The 14,787-nt window shown below is 35.5% G+C and overlaps 1 protein-coding gene across 3 annotated transcripts in view; it reads left to right on the forward strand.

Annotated features, from left to right (window-relative positions):
• The window catches only part of LOC128655634 (gastrula zinc finger protein XlCGF26.1-like), a 45,380-nt gene extending 41,296 nt beyond the window's left edge, over positions 1-4,084 (forward strand). For 2 of the 3 annotated variants that reach the window (XM_053709222.1, XM_053709221.1), the window contains exon 6: positions 2,172-3,860. In XM_053709222.1, coding sequence (XP_053565197.1) covers positions 2,172-3,790 — 1,619 coding nt within the window. In that variant the 3' untranslated portion in view covers positions 3,791-3,860. Of the gene's footprint in view, positions 1-2,171; positions 3,861-3,923 lie in introns of those variants that run through there. The other variant, XM_053709223.1, reaches the window with a different exon arrangement.
• Positions 4,085-14,787: the final 10,703 nt, after the last annotated feature.

The raw sequence follows: 14,787 nt of genomic DNA on the forward strand, positions 1-14,787 counted from the left end.
ATTTTTTCTAGTTGAAAATATGTTAATCGCTAATTCATTTATTATTGGTTTGGCTGTATTGAACATTTTTTATTTTGCTTTTTGTATATTTGATAACTCAAAGTGTATGTTATAATACGTGTTTTTTCATTCGCCCGCAGAGATGTGTATATGTTCAGGCGCTAGTGGGTACACTTAATGTATTTAATACTCTTTGCTCCCATAACTGTTTATGGAATCACGCTAAGCTTATGCTTCATTATACTTATGTTTCTAGGATATGACATTGTTTATGTTGAGTTTAAAATTGATACAAAATTATTTGTCTCTAGTGAGCTCCTCCCCTCCCTTTCCCGCCGGTACTGGTTGCCTGCGGGTCATACCCCTATTCCTTTCTCCCACATTGCCTATGGCTGGTAATTCCCTAGGGGAGGGGCTCACCTGTAAATCCCTCATGTTCCATACTTACTAATGTCCTCTCCCCACCTAATAATGCTGGGGGTTACCCCTATCCATTTTATAGAAAGTCAATTTCTAAAGTTGGTCATGATACCGTTGTTTTATGTGTTTAATTCTACTCTAGTCCTCATATTCCATGTGCTAAGATTCATTCTGGTATATAAAGCACTGTCTCCAGGTTATAATGAGACTAATGAAAGCTCACCACTATATCCCTTTAACTATGTATTCCAACTTATACTCTATTTAGATATTTTTAAGAAGTTTACTTGGCAATTAAAACTAATGCTCACTTAGGGCCCCGATAATAATAATAATAGTTAATATAAGTTTGACATCCCGACTGGCTCCGCCCTCCACCCCCCCCCCCTATTATATTTTGAGCGGCTCTTGCCCGCTGCATCCCCCCCCTTTTTAAACTATAAAGCTAATCCCCCCTGGCCCTAATTGTGTCTGAGTGGACACTCCAATTCACCTGCTATATGGCCGGGGAGGACTATTTTTGTTTTATTGTTATTACCTTTATTATAAAACTGAAGTCTTGCTGTAAACTGCCCAAATTTTATGACATTACGTGTGCTGTTTGGATACATTATACCCTTACTGTAGGGTTTTGTTTGTAACACTTATCTAACAATATTGTATTTGCACTTTCTGTAAATGTTTTGGGGCATACCCTTTCGTTGTATCTGTTTATGACTTCAATAAAAAATATATTTAAAAAAAAAAAATCTTATAAAAACAATGGGTATAGTGTGCACCCAATAAAGTAAAAAAAAACAACAATAGTGGTAACAGATTGCAACGCGTTTCTCAGCTTGTCTAGCTGCTTCCTCAGGCCTCTGTTAACAGTAAGGAAGCTCTAGCTTTTAAACCTGATACAGAGCCCATATGCTCCTCCCTGCACCTGATAAACAGGTGTGACAAATCAATGATCTACCTAATTAATATGCGTCATATGATACGCTAAACAAAGAATAGTACATATTATTTTAAAACAACCTGTAATCCTTTTAAAAAACATTCCAAAAAGTCCTAAACAGTTAAACAACTGGTGCCAGAGTTCCTCTACCAAATGTTTGAAACACTGGTGAACGCCTATAGTGTAACCACATACCTCATAGGAGTTCCCCTTCCTTGGCAAACCTCAATGTTTCACTGATATGTAAGTAAATATATACAATCATATGTGGCGTCTGTTCATTTCCCTCAGGAGATATTGATGCCAATATGTGCTTATGTTAATGTAAGCTTTGTTGGTGATAATATTTTTTCGGTAGATGTGATACTTATATGTTTATGATGGGGCCATTTTACTTTTCTTTTGTTGTTTTAGAGTTATCCTTGTTTTAACTACAAGCACACCAGAAGTAGTTATAAAGATTTGTTTTGGGACTAAAATAATTGTATTACTGAAATTTTCTGAGATCACAATTTTAAAAGCTCTAAATAATACATTTAAGAAAAAAAATAATAGGTACAAAATTACAACATTAATTTTAATTTAGTTCAGTGATTGGTGTATATGGTATATTTGTGAGTCATTTAAAAATAGTCACTGATGTCCAGTAAACTGTTATAAGCCTTAGCATGGAGCTGGGTAAAGGTGTACGGGTTACAGAAAGTCCCCTACCTTTGTAGTATACACTAACTTAGAACAGTTAAAATTTCTCCTGATTAAATAATTATTTATTAATAAATAACGTTACTTTTGTTGTCTTTCTTATTGACAGGTGAATTCACAAACCACAATAATCCTAGTCATGATCAGAGTGCAGATGCTTCTTTAAATCTTCATCATCAAAGAAGCCAAGTGGGAAATTTATGTTCTGAATGTGGGAAATATTTTCTCAAGAAATCACATCTTTATAGACATCTGAAAGATCATAAAGGAGAAAATCCATTTTCCTGTTCTATATGTGGGACATGTTTTAACCGTAAAGGGAATCTTGTTGTTCATCAGAAAATTCATTCAGGAGAAAAAAAAAAGTCATGTTCTGTATGTGGGAAATGTTTTACTCGGAAGTCGTATCTTATTGTCCATCAGAAAATTCATACAGGAGAGAAAAAAATTTCATGTTCGGACTGTGGAAAATGTTTTACTCAGAAATCAAATCTTATTACACATCAGAAAATTCATACAGGAGAGAGAGGATTTTCATGTTCTGACTGTGGGAAATGTTTTACTCAGAAACCACATCTTATTGATCATCAGAAAATTCATACAGGAGAAAGAGCATTTTCATGTTCTGACTGTGGGAAATGTTTTACTCGGAAACCACATCTTATTGATCATCAGAAAATTCATACAGGAGAGAAAGCATTTTCATGTTCTGACTGTGGGAAATGTTTTACTCAGAAAGCAAATCTTATTACGCATCAGAAAATTCATACAGGAGAGAGAGGATTTTCATGTTCTGACTGTGGGAAATGTTTTACTCTAAAATCACATCTCCTTGATCATCAGAAAATTCATACAGGAGAGAGAGCATTTTCATGTTCTGACTGTGGGAAATGTTTTACTCGGAAACCACATCTTATTCGTCATCAGAAAATTCATACAGGAGAGAGAGCATTTTCATGTTCTGACTGTGGAAAATGTTTTACTCGGAAACCACATCTTATTCGTCATCAGAAAATTCATACAGGAGAGAGAACATTTTCATGTTCTGACTGTGGGAAATGTTTTATTCTAAAATCACATCTCATTGATCATCAGAAAATTCATACAGGAGAGAGAGCATTTTCATGTTCTGACTGTGGGAAATGTTTTACTCGGAAACCACATCTTATTGATCATCAGAAAATTCATACAGGAGAGAGAGCATTTTCATGTTCTGACTGTGGGAAACGTTTTACTCGGAAACAACATCTTATTCGTCATCAGAAAATTCATACAGGAGAGAGAGCATTTTCATGTTCTGACTGTGGGAAATGTTTTACTCGGAAACCACATCTTATCCGTCATCAGAAAATTCATACAGGAGAGAGAGCATTTTCATGTTCTGACTGTGGGAAATGTTTTACTTGGAAACCACATCTTTTTCGTCATCAGAAAATACATACAGGTGAGAGAGCATTTTCATGTTCTGACTGTGGGAAATGTTTTACTCGGAAACCACATCTTATTGATCATCAGAAAATTCATACAGGAGAGAGAGCATTTTCATGTTCTGATTGTGGGAAATGTTTTACTCGGAAACCACATCTTATTCGTCATCAGAAAATTCATACAGGAGAGAGAGAGAGAGCATTTTCATGTTCTGAGTGTGGGAAATGTTTTACTCTAAAGTCAAATCTTACTAAGCATCAGAAAAGTCATAGTAAAGGAAATAAGAACATAACCACTTAAAGGACCTCTCATTGCAGAAGAATTGCATAATAAACAAGCGCATAATAAAAAGACAATGATTTAACACCTACTCTGAATTTCAAATAAGCAGTTGATTTTCTTCTGACAAATTTATTTTTTCTCCCATTTTCAGGCACCCTGTATCATGTGACAGACATCAGCCAATCACAGACTAGTATGCATAAACCCTGTGAGCTTGTGCACATGCTCAATAGGATCTTGTTCCCCAGAAAGTGTGAAGATAAAGACCGTGTAAAATTTGATAATGGTAGTAAATTGTAAAGTGTCTTAAAACTGCATGCTCTATCTGAATCATAAGTTTATTTTGACTTGAGTTTCCCTTTAAGAGAAGAGTGGCATGTAGTTATAACCCACACAATACCTAGTAATGATAATGACTACATGTTATCCTTTGGGGGGGGCGCTTTTGAAGTAGTTTGAGGCTCCTTCTGCACTGCAAGAATTTACTAGGTGGCTTACTGTATTTGTCATACCTGGGGGCATCATGAGTCCATAAATTGGTTTTAATAGCCAAGTGATCATATGGCACAAATAAAATGCCCTGTTGATGAAGTCGTATTTGCAATTTAGGTACTGTTGAAGGCCTTCTAGTCAGTTTATCACTGAGGTGACGGAATTTAAATTGACCAGTTGTTTAGGGTATGCCCCTATGTTATTATAAAAAATGCAAAAGCCCTTGTCTGGAATAGGAGAGCCCCCCTTGTTGCATGCGATGATAACACTACATTTTTTTTTCTCCATTTTTGATGTTTAATTGCAAAATTATATATTAGAAATATATTCTCTATTTATGCTTATTTCAGGAAGATTATCAAATATAACTATAGATCCAGAACAATTTTGACTAGAGTTGAGAAAAAAAACTATTTTTACACTGTATTGTTTATGACCTTGTTTACTAAAATGGTTATAAAAACAAAAATATGCTTTTTTTTTTTACCTTTTGATGCAGATTCCTCATAAAATAATAGTATAGTTTAGGTGGGTTTCTCATTGGAAAATTACTTCTAGTAGGGCTTAATTAAATGTAAGCATATTTTAAAAGTTCAAAACATCTCAGCACAGGGGTGTAAAATAGTTCCGTAGCTAAGGGGTGAACACGACATGAAAATATTTCATTGTGTTTATTAGAACTACTTTGTAATATACTTTCATTTTTTCATTTGTGTGGATCCATGGATGCAATAACCACTGTAATAAGGAAAATTAAGATACCCTCCTTTAACAACCACATGATCAAACCAAACAGGTATGTTTAGTTCAGTGGAGTAAATAGCTCTATTTGTGTCCATCAAGCTGAAGAAGCCATTTATATTTTCATGGGCCAAAAAACATCTTCTCCTAACCTGTACAACATTCAGCTGAACCAGAGACCTTATTGCCTTGACACAGCTCACTATTCCTTTGATATTGTGGGTGTTGTTGTAATCTTAAAGAAACTCATTCCACATGATCACAAAATACTGAATCATATTTCTTGTTAAGTCTGCTATACTCTTCTGGTGACATAAATAAGCCTGATCCAGAAACCATTTGTTACATATCCATTTTATCTTGGGGGTCTATGGAAAATTGTGCACCATATGATATCTAATAAAATTTCATTGGGAGGGTAGTGCCAACCACTAAAGCATCAGGACACAGTTTGAAGGAGCTCCTGCTCCATTTTACCTTCTTGGTTTAGTTAGCATATCCATGTGAAGTTTAATTCCAGCAAGTCTGAAAGCATTAAACAAGTCTTCATACCTGACCTATGTTCTTTAGTGAAACTGTGTGGTTCCCAAGAGAGTCCATTACTTTTGCAATGTTGCCTATTTGTTTCGATCGACGGTGTCCAGAGTCTATGCTGCCACACATTCCCTCCCAGGAGACTTGGTTATCGAGCAGTGAGACTCATAATAGCATAAGTAAAATTGCATCACATATTTAGCTGCAGAGTTATATTTTAAACTTGAGCACTCCCTGAAAGGTTCCCAGAAATTTTACAGAGCTATATAGTTAATCTTTGATGGTTTTGAGAGGAGGGTCTGAAAGAGTATTGATTGCCTAGTTTTATGTTCTTGGGGTGGGAGAAAACGATTTAGCCCCTACTTCTGAGGTGGCTGGGGAAGACACCAATCCGCTATACAGCATAGAAAACAACTTCAGATTTCCTGCACTAAGACCTCTGGATAACATGTCACAGGTTCCTAAAACCGGGAATGTAGAACAAAGTACACCTATGCAACTCCCCAAGATTCCTTCTTTGTCCCCCCCGCCTGTACTACAGAAAAGTTTGTAAAATTTGCTGAGAATGGCTTAGAGGTGGAAGAAGTTTCACCTGCCAGTTTGCTAGCTACAGACAGGGGGATGCTACTTGGGAGTGTAATGATTTGGTACACTTTTGATATTCCGGGGACAGCGGCCGGCACCCTGGATTGCCAACTGGATGCACTTCAAAAAGGGACAGTTGCAACTATGGAGGGTGGGACCAACACAACCTAAACTGTTCTGGCAGTCCTGTGCAACAGTGTCATCTGTGATATTTTTATGATACCCATTATTGCACTTGACTGGAGGAAATATAATGGGCCTGAGATCCTGGAGGTCTTGCATATGGTAAGGCCGTCTGTATTTCTCCCAAGAGATTGCTTTCCTTTGTTAACACGGCAGGCTCCTTGAATCCCAGCTATTTTTTGATAATGGCTAAACATTTCATTCTTTAAGCCTTTAATTGCTCTATATATATTTTTTTTTTGGCTTTGCTGCTTTTTAGTGACCCGTAGAGCTGTTAAATGAATTAACCCCTTATTAATGTTTGGAGACTATCCATTGCTTTAAATCAGGATTTTTTAAGGTCTTATGTTATGGGCCTCCCCTCTTATAAAATTTACGAGACAGCAACCCCCCCCCCCCATCAAAACATTTTTACTTAATTCTTTTCTATTGTAAATTGTTATATTTATTTTTAGATTTAAAGTGATGGTAAACAATGTATTTATTGATGCTGCCATTATAAAGTTTAGCAAAAATTAAAGTGAAAGTAAAGTTTTTCTTAGTTCAATGCATTTTTTAACATATAATGTGACCAACATCCTAGTAGCTAACTTTGTTTTTTCAATAATACCATTGCTTTCAAATAAATCTTATCTTTATTCAGACCCTTTTTTCGCTGCTTCCTCCTCCCCCTCGCATTCTTCCGGCTTTGTCTCTGTAAATGAGTTATGCGCTCCTAACCGCCGTTTGCATAACTAAGCGTGCGCGTTCTCGATCTGTAGAACTATGCACATGCGCAATTCTACCATCTACACTCTGATGCATTATATCAATGAATCACTTTAGTCATTCAGCACTCTGTTGTGTAATATCGGACTGAGAAGCATCGCGTCTTTCATAGAATCCCCTATAGACCACAACGAGAAAATTTGATTATTATTGGTAAGCAATATACTAGAAATTGATAAAGTATAAATAATATGTAATATATATATCCAATATTATTAATTATAATTTGATATCAATAATGAATTTGATAACGATCTATTTATTTGCCGTTTTTATTATTATTATTTAAAGATTTAAATCTAGTAATAAATCTATTGGCATTGTATATATTTTTATCTTTGTGTTTGCACAAGGCAGTACATGTATTTTAAAACTATTTGTTATTTATTTTCATTTTATTATAAATTACATGACTAATATATAAGAAGAAGAGGGGAGCACAAGAAAAAGGCTATTTCTTTACAATGTATAAAATAAATATAAATTTTATTATATACAATTAATATTGATTACATTTTAAAGCATGGATACATGTGTGTAGCTAAACTGAGAATATATGAATAATAAAAACACTGATATATTGATAGACACAGAGAAACAGAACAATATCACTGATGGTGGGAATGCAATTGCGAAATAATGAACATTCTATAGCGGATCCATGTAGCTATTATAACACACTGTATATATGATCAAACTATGAATAAATTAGTGTTGCTAACAGTAATAAATGAAAAGCATTATATCAATTACATTACTAATATATAAGAAGAAGAGTGGAGCGCAAGAAAAATGCTATTTTTTTAAAATGGATAAAATAAACATAAAGTTTATTATATACAATTAATATCGATTATATTTAAAAGCATGGATACATGTGTGTAGCTAAACTGAGAATATATGAATAATAAAAACAATGATACATTTATAGACACAGAGAATCAGAACAATATCACTGATGGTGGCAATGCAATTGTGCAATAATCAACATTATATAGTGGATCCATGTAGCTATTATAACACAGTGTATTTCGGATGAAACTATGAATAAATTAGTGTTGGTAAAATTACTAAATGAAAACCATTAATTCTTCAGAGTCGAACTGAGGTGTCAGTACAAATCCGTGCAAACTCGCAGTTGAGATGAAAAATCCAAAGTGTAGGTGCTTGAGTAATTGTAATCAAAAAGTTCAAAGAAGTATAAAAACAATGTGTGCAAAAGAAAAAACTACAAAAATAAAACGATGTATAAAATGTGTATAAAATGTTCAAATAATATAAAATATAGAAAAATTTAAATCCAATTAAAAGATTACATTGTTTAATACTATGTCCCTTATGGTGAATCACGAATGTCAGTTATTGCAGAAGAGTGCAAACATAAAATATTAAAAAGAGAAATAAAACTGTGAAAAAAACGGTTTATTTATCTTATTAATATTTTATGTTTGCACTCTTCTGAAATAACTGACATTCGAGATTCACCATAAGGGACATAGGATTAAACAATGTAATCTTTTAATTGGATTTAAATTTTTCAATATTTTATAGTATTTGAACATTTTATACATCGTTTTATTTTTGTAGTTTTTTATTTTTTCTTTTGCACACATTCGGCTAGATTTAGAGTTTTGTCGGTAACGACCCGCGTAGCTAACGCTGGCTTTTTTTCCCCCGCACCTTTTAAATACCGCTGGTATTTAGAGTTCACAGAAGGGCTGCGTTAGGCTCCAAAAAGGGAGCGTAGAGCATATTTACCGCCACTGCAACTCTCAATACCAGCGGTGCTTACGGACGCGGCCAGCTTCAAAAACGTTCTCGTGCACGATTCCCCCATAGAAAACAATGGGGCCGTTTTGAGCTGAAAAAAAACCTAGCACCTGCAAAAAAGCAGCGTTCAGCTCCTAACGCAGCCCCATTGTTTCCTATGGGGAAACACTTCCTATGTCTGCACTTAACACCCTAACATGTACCCAGAGTCTAAACACCCCTAACCTTACACTTATTAACCCCTAATCTGCCACCCCCGCTATCGCTGACCCCTGCATATTATTATTAACCCCTAATCTGCCGCTCCGTACACCGCCGCAACCTACGTTATCCCTATGAACCCCTAACACCGCCGACCCCTATATTGTATTTTTTAACCCCTAATCTGCCGCCCCCAACGTCGCCTCCACCTACCTACACTTATTAACCCCTAATCTGCCGACCGGACCTCACCGCTACTATAATAAAGTTATTAACCCCTAATCCGCCTCACTCCCGCCTCAATAACCCTATAATAAATAGTATTAACCCCTAATCTGCCCTCCCTAACATCGCCGACACCTAACTTCAAGTATTAACCCCTAATATGCCGACCGGACCTCACCGCTACTCTAATAAATTTATTAACCCCTAAAGCTAAGTCTAACCTTAACACTAAGACCCCCCTAAGTTAAATATAATTTAAATCTAACGAAATAAATTAACTCTTATTAAATAAATTATTCCTATTTAAAGCTAAATACTTACCTGTAAAATAAACCCTAATATAGCTACAATATAAATAATTTTTTATTTTACAGGTAACTTTCAATTTATTTTAACTAGGTACAATAGCTATTAAATAGTTATTAACTATTTAATAGCTACCTAGCTAAAATAAAGAGAAATTTACCTGTAAAATAAAAACTAACCTAAGTTACAATTACACCTAACACTACACTATACTTTAATAAATTATTTCTATTTAAAACTAAATACTTACCTGTAAAATAAACCCTAAGATAGCTGCAATGTAATTAATAATTACATTGTAGCTATTTTAGGATTTATATTTATTTTACAGGTAACTTGGTATTTATTTTTGCTAGTTAGAATAGTTATTAAATAGTTATTAACTATTTAATAACTACCTAGCTAAAAGAAATTACAAAATTACCTGTAAAATAAATCCTAACCTAAGTTACAATTAAACCTATCACTACACTATCATTAAATTAATTAAATAAATTAACTACAAATAACTACAATTAAATACAATTACATAAACTAAAGTACAAAAAAAAAAAAAAGCTAAGTTACAAACATTTTAAAAATATTACAATTTTAAGCTAATTACACCTAATCTAAGCCCCCTAATAAAATAACAAAGCCCCCCAAAATAAAAAAATGCCCTACCGTATTCTAAATTAAAAAAGTTCAAAGCTCTTTTACCTTACCAGCCCTTAAAAGGGCCATTTGTGGGGCATGCCCCAAAGAATTCAGCTCTTTTGCCTGTAAAAGAAAAATACAACCCCCCCCACATTAAAACCCACCACCCACATACCCCTAATCTAACCCAAACCCCCCTTAAAATAACCTAACACTAATCCCCTGAAGATCATCCTACCTTGTCTTCACTCAGCCGAGCAGCGATGGAACCGAAGAGGACATCCGGAGCGGCAGAAGTGATCATCCAAGGGGCGCTGAAGAAATCTTCCATCCGATGAAGTGATCCTCCAAGTGGCGCTAAAGAAGTCTTCCATCCGGGCGATGTCATCTTCCAAGAGGCGCTGAAGAAGTCTTCTATCCGGGCGATGTCATCTTCCAAGCGGGGTCTTCAATCTTCAAGTTCAATCTTCAAGTTCAATCCGATTAGTTGATCCAATCAGCCAATCAGATTGAGCTCGCCAATCGGATTGAACTTGAATCTGATTGGCTGATTCAATCAGCCAATCAGATTTTTCCTACCTTAATTCCGATTGGCTGATAGAATCCTATCAGCCAATCGGAATTCGAGGGACGCCATCTTGGATGACGTCCCTTAAAGGAGCCTTCATTCGTCGGTAGTCCGTCGGGGAAGAAGGATGTTCCGCGTCGGTGGAATGAAGATGGATCCTGAAGAAGATTGAAGACCCCGCTTGGAAGATGACATCGCCCGGATGGAAGACTTCTTCAGCGCCGCTTGGAAGATGACATCGCCCGGATTTAAGATTTCTTCAGCGCCGCCTGGATAATGACTTCATCAAATGGAAGACTTCTTCAGCGCCCCTTGGAGGATCACTTCTGCCGCTCCGGATCTCCTCTTCGGTTCCATCGGTGGTCGGCTGGCTGAAGACAAATCAAGGTAGGATGATCTTCAGGGGCTTAGTGTTAGGTTTATTTAAGGGGGGTTTGGGTTAGATTAGGGGTATGTGGGTGGTGGGTTGTAATGTTGGTGGGGGGGTATTGTATGGTTTTTTTTCAGGCAAAAGAGCTGAATTCTTTGGGGCATGGCCCGCAAAAGGCCCTTTTAAGGGCTGGTAAGGTAAAAGAGCTTTTCTATTTTAATTTTAGAATAGGGTAGGGCATTTTTTTATTTTGGGGGGCTTTGTTATTTTATTAGGGGGCTTAGAGTAGGTGTTATTTAGTTTAAAATTGTTGTAATATTTTTCTAATGTTTGTAAATATTTTTTTATTTTTTGTAACTTAGTTCTTTTTTATTTTTTGTACTTTAGTTAGTTTATTTAATTGTATTTATTTGTAGGTATTGTATTTAATTAATTTATTGATAGTGTAGTGTTAGGTTTAATTGTAGATAATTGTAGGTATTTTATTTAATTAATTTATTGATAGTGTAGTGTTAGGTTTAATTGTAACTTAGGTTTGTTTTATTTTACAGGTAATTTTGTAATTATTTTAACTAGGTAACTATTAAATAGTTAATAACTATTTAATAGCTATTGTACCTTGTTAAAATAAATACAAAGTTGCCTGTAAAATAAATATAAATCCTAAAATAGCTACAATATAATTATAATTTATATTGTAGCTATATTAGGGTTTATTTTACAGGTAAATATTTAGCTTTAAATAGGAATAATTTATTTAATAAGAGTTAATTTATTTCGTTAGATTTAAATAATATTTAACTTAGGGGGGTGTTAGTGTTAGGGTTAGACTTAGCTTTAGGGGTTAATACATTTATTAGAGTAGCGGCGAGGTCCGTTCGGCATATTAGGGGTTAATACTTGAAGTTAAGTGTCGGCGATGTTAGGGAGGGCAGATTAGGGGTTAATACTATTTATTATAGGGTTATTGAGGCGGGAGTGAGGCGGATTAGGGGTTAATAACTTTATTATAGTAGCGGTGAGGTCCGGTCGGCAGATTAGGGGTTAATAATTGTAGGTAGGTGGAGGCGACGTTGGGGGCGGCCGATTAGGGGTTAATAAATATAATATAGGGGTCGGCGGTGTTAGGGGCAGCCATTAGGGGTACATAGGGATAACGTAGGTGGCGGCGGTGTGCGGTCGGCAGATTAGGTTTAAAAAATTTTAATAGAGTGGCGGCGATGTGGGGGGACCTCGGTTTAGGGGTACATAGGTAGTTTATGGGTGTTAGTGTACTTTAGAGCACAGTAGTTAAGAGCTTTATGAACCGGCGTTAGCCCAGAAAGCTCTTAACTCCTGACTTTTTTCTGCGGCTGGAGTTTTGTCGTTAGATTTCTAACGCTCACTTCAGCCAAGACTCTAAATACCGGCGTTAGAAAGATCCCATTGAAAAGATAGGATACGCAAATGGCGTAGGGGGATCTGCTGTATGGAAAAGTCGCAGCTGCAAAGTGAGGGTTAGACCCTTTCCTGACGGACTCTAAATACCAGCGGTAGCCCAAAACCAGCGTTAGTAGCCTCTAACGCTAGTTTTGACGGCTAACGCCAAACTCTAAATCTAGCCGATTGTTTTTATACTTCTTTGAACTTTTTGATTACAATTACTCAAGCACCTACACTTTGGATTTTTCATCTCAACTGCGAGTTTGCACGGATTTGTACTGACACCTCAGTGCGACTCTGAAGAATTAATGGTTTTCATTTAGTAGTTTTACCAACACTAATTTATTCATAGTTTCATCCAATATACACTGTGATATTATTTCTACATGGATCCTATATAGAATGTTCATTTATGTTTATATTTATCCTATATAGATTAATCTTTTTTTTGTTACATTTATCCTATATATCAACTGTTAATTTATTGTTAATTTTATCCAATATAGAATGTTCATTTATTGCAACATTTTTACAATATAGGTTGTTAATGTATTGCTACATTGATACTCTATAGACTGATTATTTATTTCTAGATTGATACTTTTTAGACTGTTCATTATTGCTCAATATCATTTCCCACCATCTGTGATATTGTTCACTTTCTCTGTGTCTATTACGATATTGATTTTATTATTCATATATTGTAATTTTAGCTATACACATGGATCCATGATTTTAACTCTAATAGATATTAATTGTATCGATTAAAATTTATATTAATTTTATCCATTGTTGCCTAGCCTTTTTCTGGCGCTCCTCTCTTCATTCTTATCTCTAAGCTTCTTTTTATGTTTCGATAAGGAACACATTGTGTAGAGCTTGAGGTAATCACATTTTCAGATTTTACACTCCATCTCTCTCAATTGATAAGCCCCATTGTTATTTCTTGATATTAATTTTATTTTTTAGAATATAAGTATTATAAATGAATATCGTATTATCTTTATATTGTCACATATTCAGAGAATATTATTTTAGATAAGCTCCCTATGTAGTATATAATTTTTTATATAGATTTTTTTCTAATACAGGTGATAAAAATGAATAGATTGTTATATTTCTATATGCACATTTCAGTGCATACTGTTGTAGATAAGCACAATTTTTTTTAAGACTTATTAATCATTGATTAGCTAACTCAGGCCTAGATTTAGAGTTCGGCGGTAAAAGGGCTGTTAACGCTCCGCAGGCTTTTTTCTGGCCGCACCATAAATTTAACTCTGGTATCGAGAGTTAAAACAAATGCTGCGTTAGGCTCCAAAAAAGGAGCGTAGAGCATTTTTACCGCAAATGCAACTCTCGATACCAGAGCTGCTTACGGACGCGGCCGGCCTCAAAAACGTGCTCGTGCACGATTCTCCCATAGGAAACAATGGGGCTGTTTGAGCTGAAAAAAAACCTAACACCTGCAAAAAAGCAGCGTTCAGCTCCTAACGCAGCCCCATTGTTTCCTATGGGGAAACACTTCCTACGTCTGCACCTAACACTCTAACATGTACCCCGAGTCTAAACACCCCTAGCCTTACACTTATTAACCCCTATTCTGCCGCTATCGCTGACCCCTGCATTACACTTTTAACCCCTAATCTGCCGCTCCGTAAACCGCCGCAACCTACGTTATCCCTATGTACCCCTAATCTGCTGCCCTAACATCGCCGACCCCTATGTTATATTTATTAACCCCTAATCTGCCCCCCACAACGTCGCCGACACCTACCTACACTTATTAACCCCTAATCTGCCGAGCGGACATGAGCGCTACTATAATAAAGTTATTAACCCCTAATCCGCCTCACTAACCCTATCATAAATAGTATTAACCCCTAATCTGCCCTCCCTAACATCGCCGACACCTAACTTCAATTATTAACCCCTAATCTTCCGATCGGAGCTCACCGCTATTCTAATAAATGTATTAACCCCTAAAGCTAAGTCTAACCCTAACACTAACACCCCCCTAACTTAAATTTAATTTACATCTAACGAAATAAATTAACTCTTATTAAATAACTTATTCCTATTTAAAGCTAAATACTTACCTGTAAAATAAACCCTAATATAGCTACAATATAAATTATAATTATATTATAGCTATTTTAGGATTAATATTTATTTTACAGGTAACTTTGTATTTATTTTAACTAGGTACAATAG

Source organism: Bombina bombina, chromosome 4, assembly GCF_027579735.1.
Source record: "Bombina bombina isolate aBomBom1 chromosome 4, aBomBom1.pri, whole genome shotgun sequence".
Taxonomy (NCBI): Eukaryota; Metazoa; Chordata; class Amphibia; order Anura; family Bombinatoridae; genus Bombina; species Bombina bombina.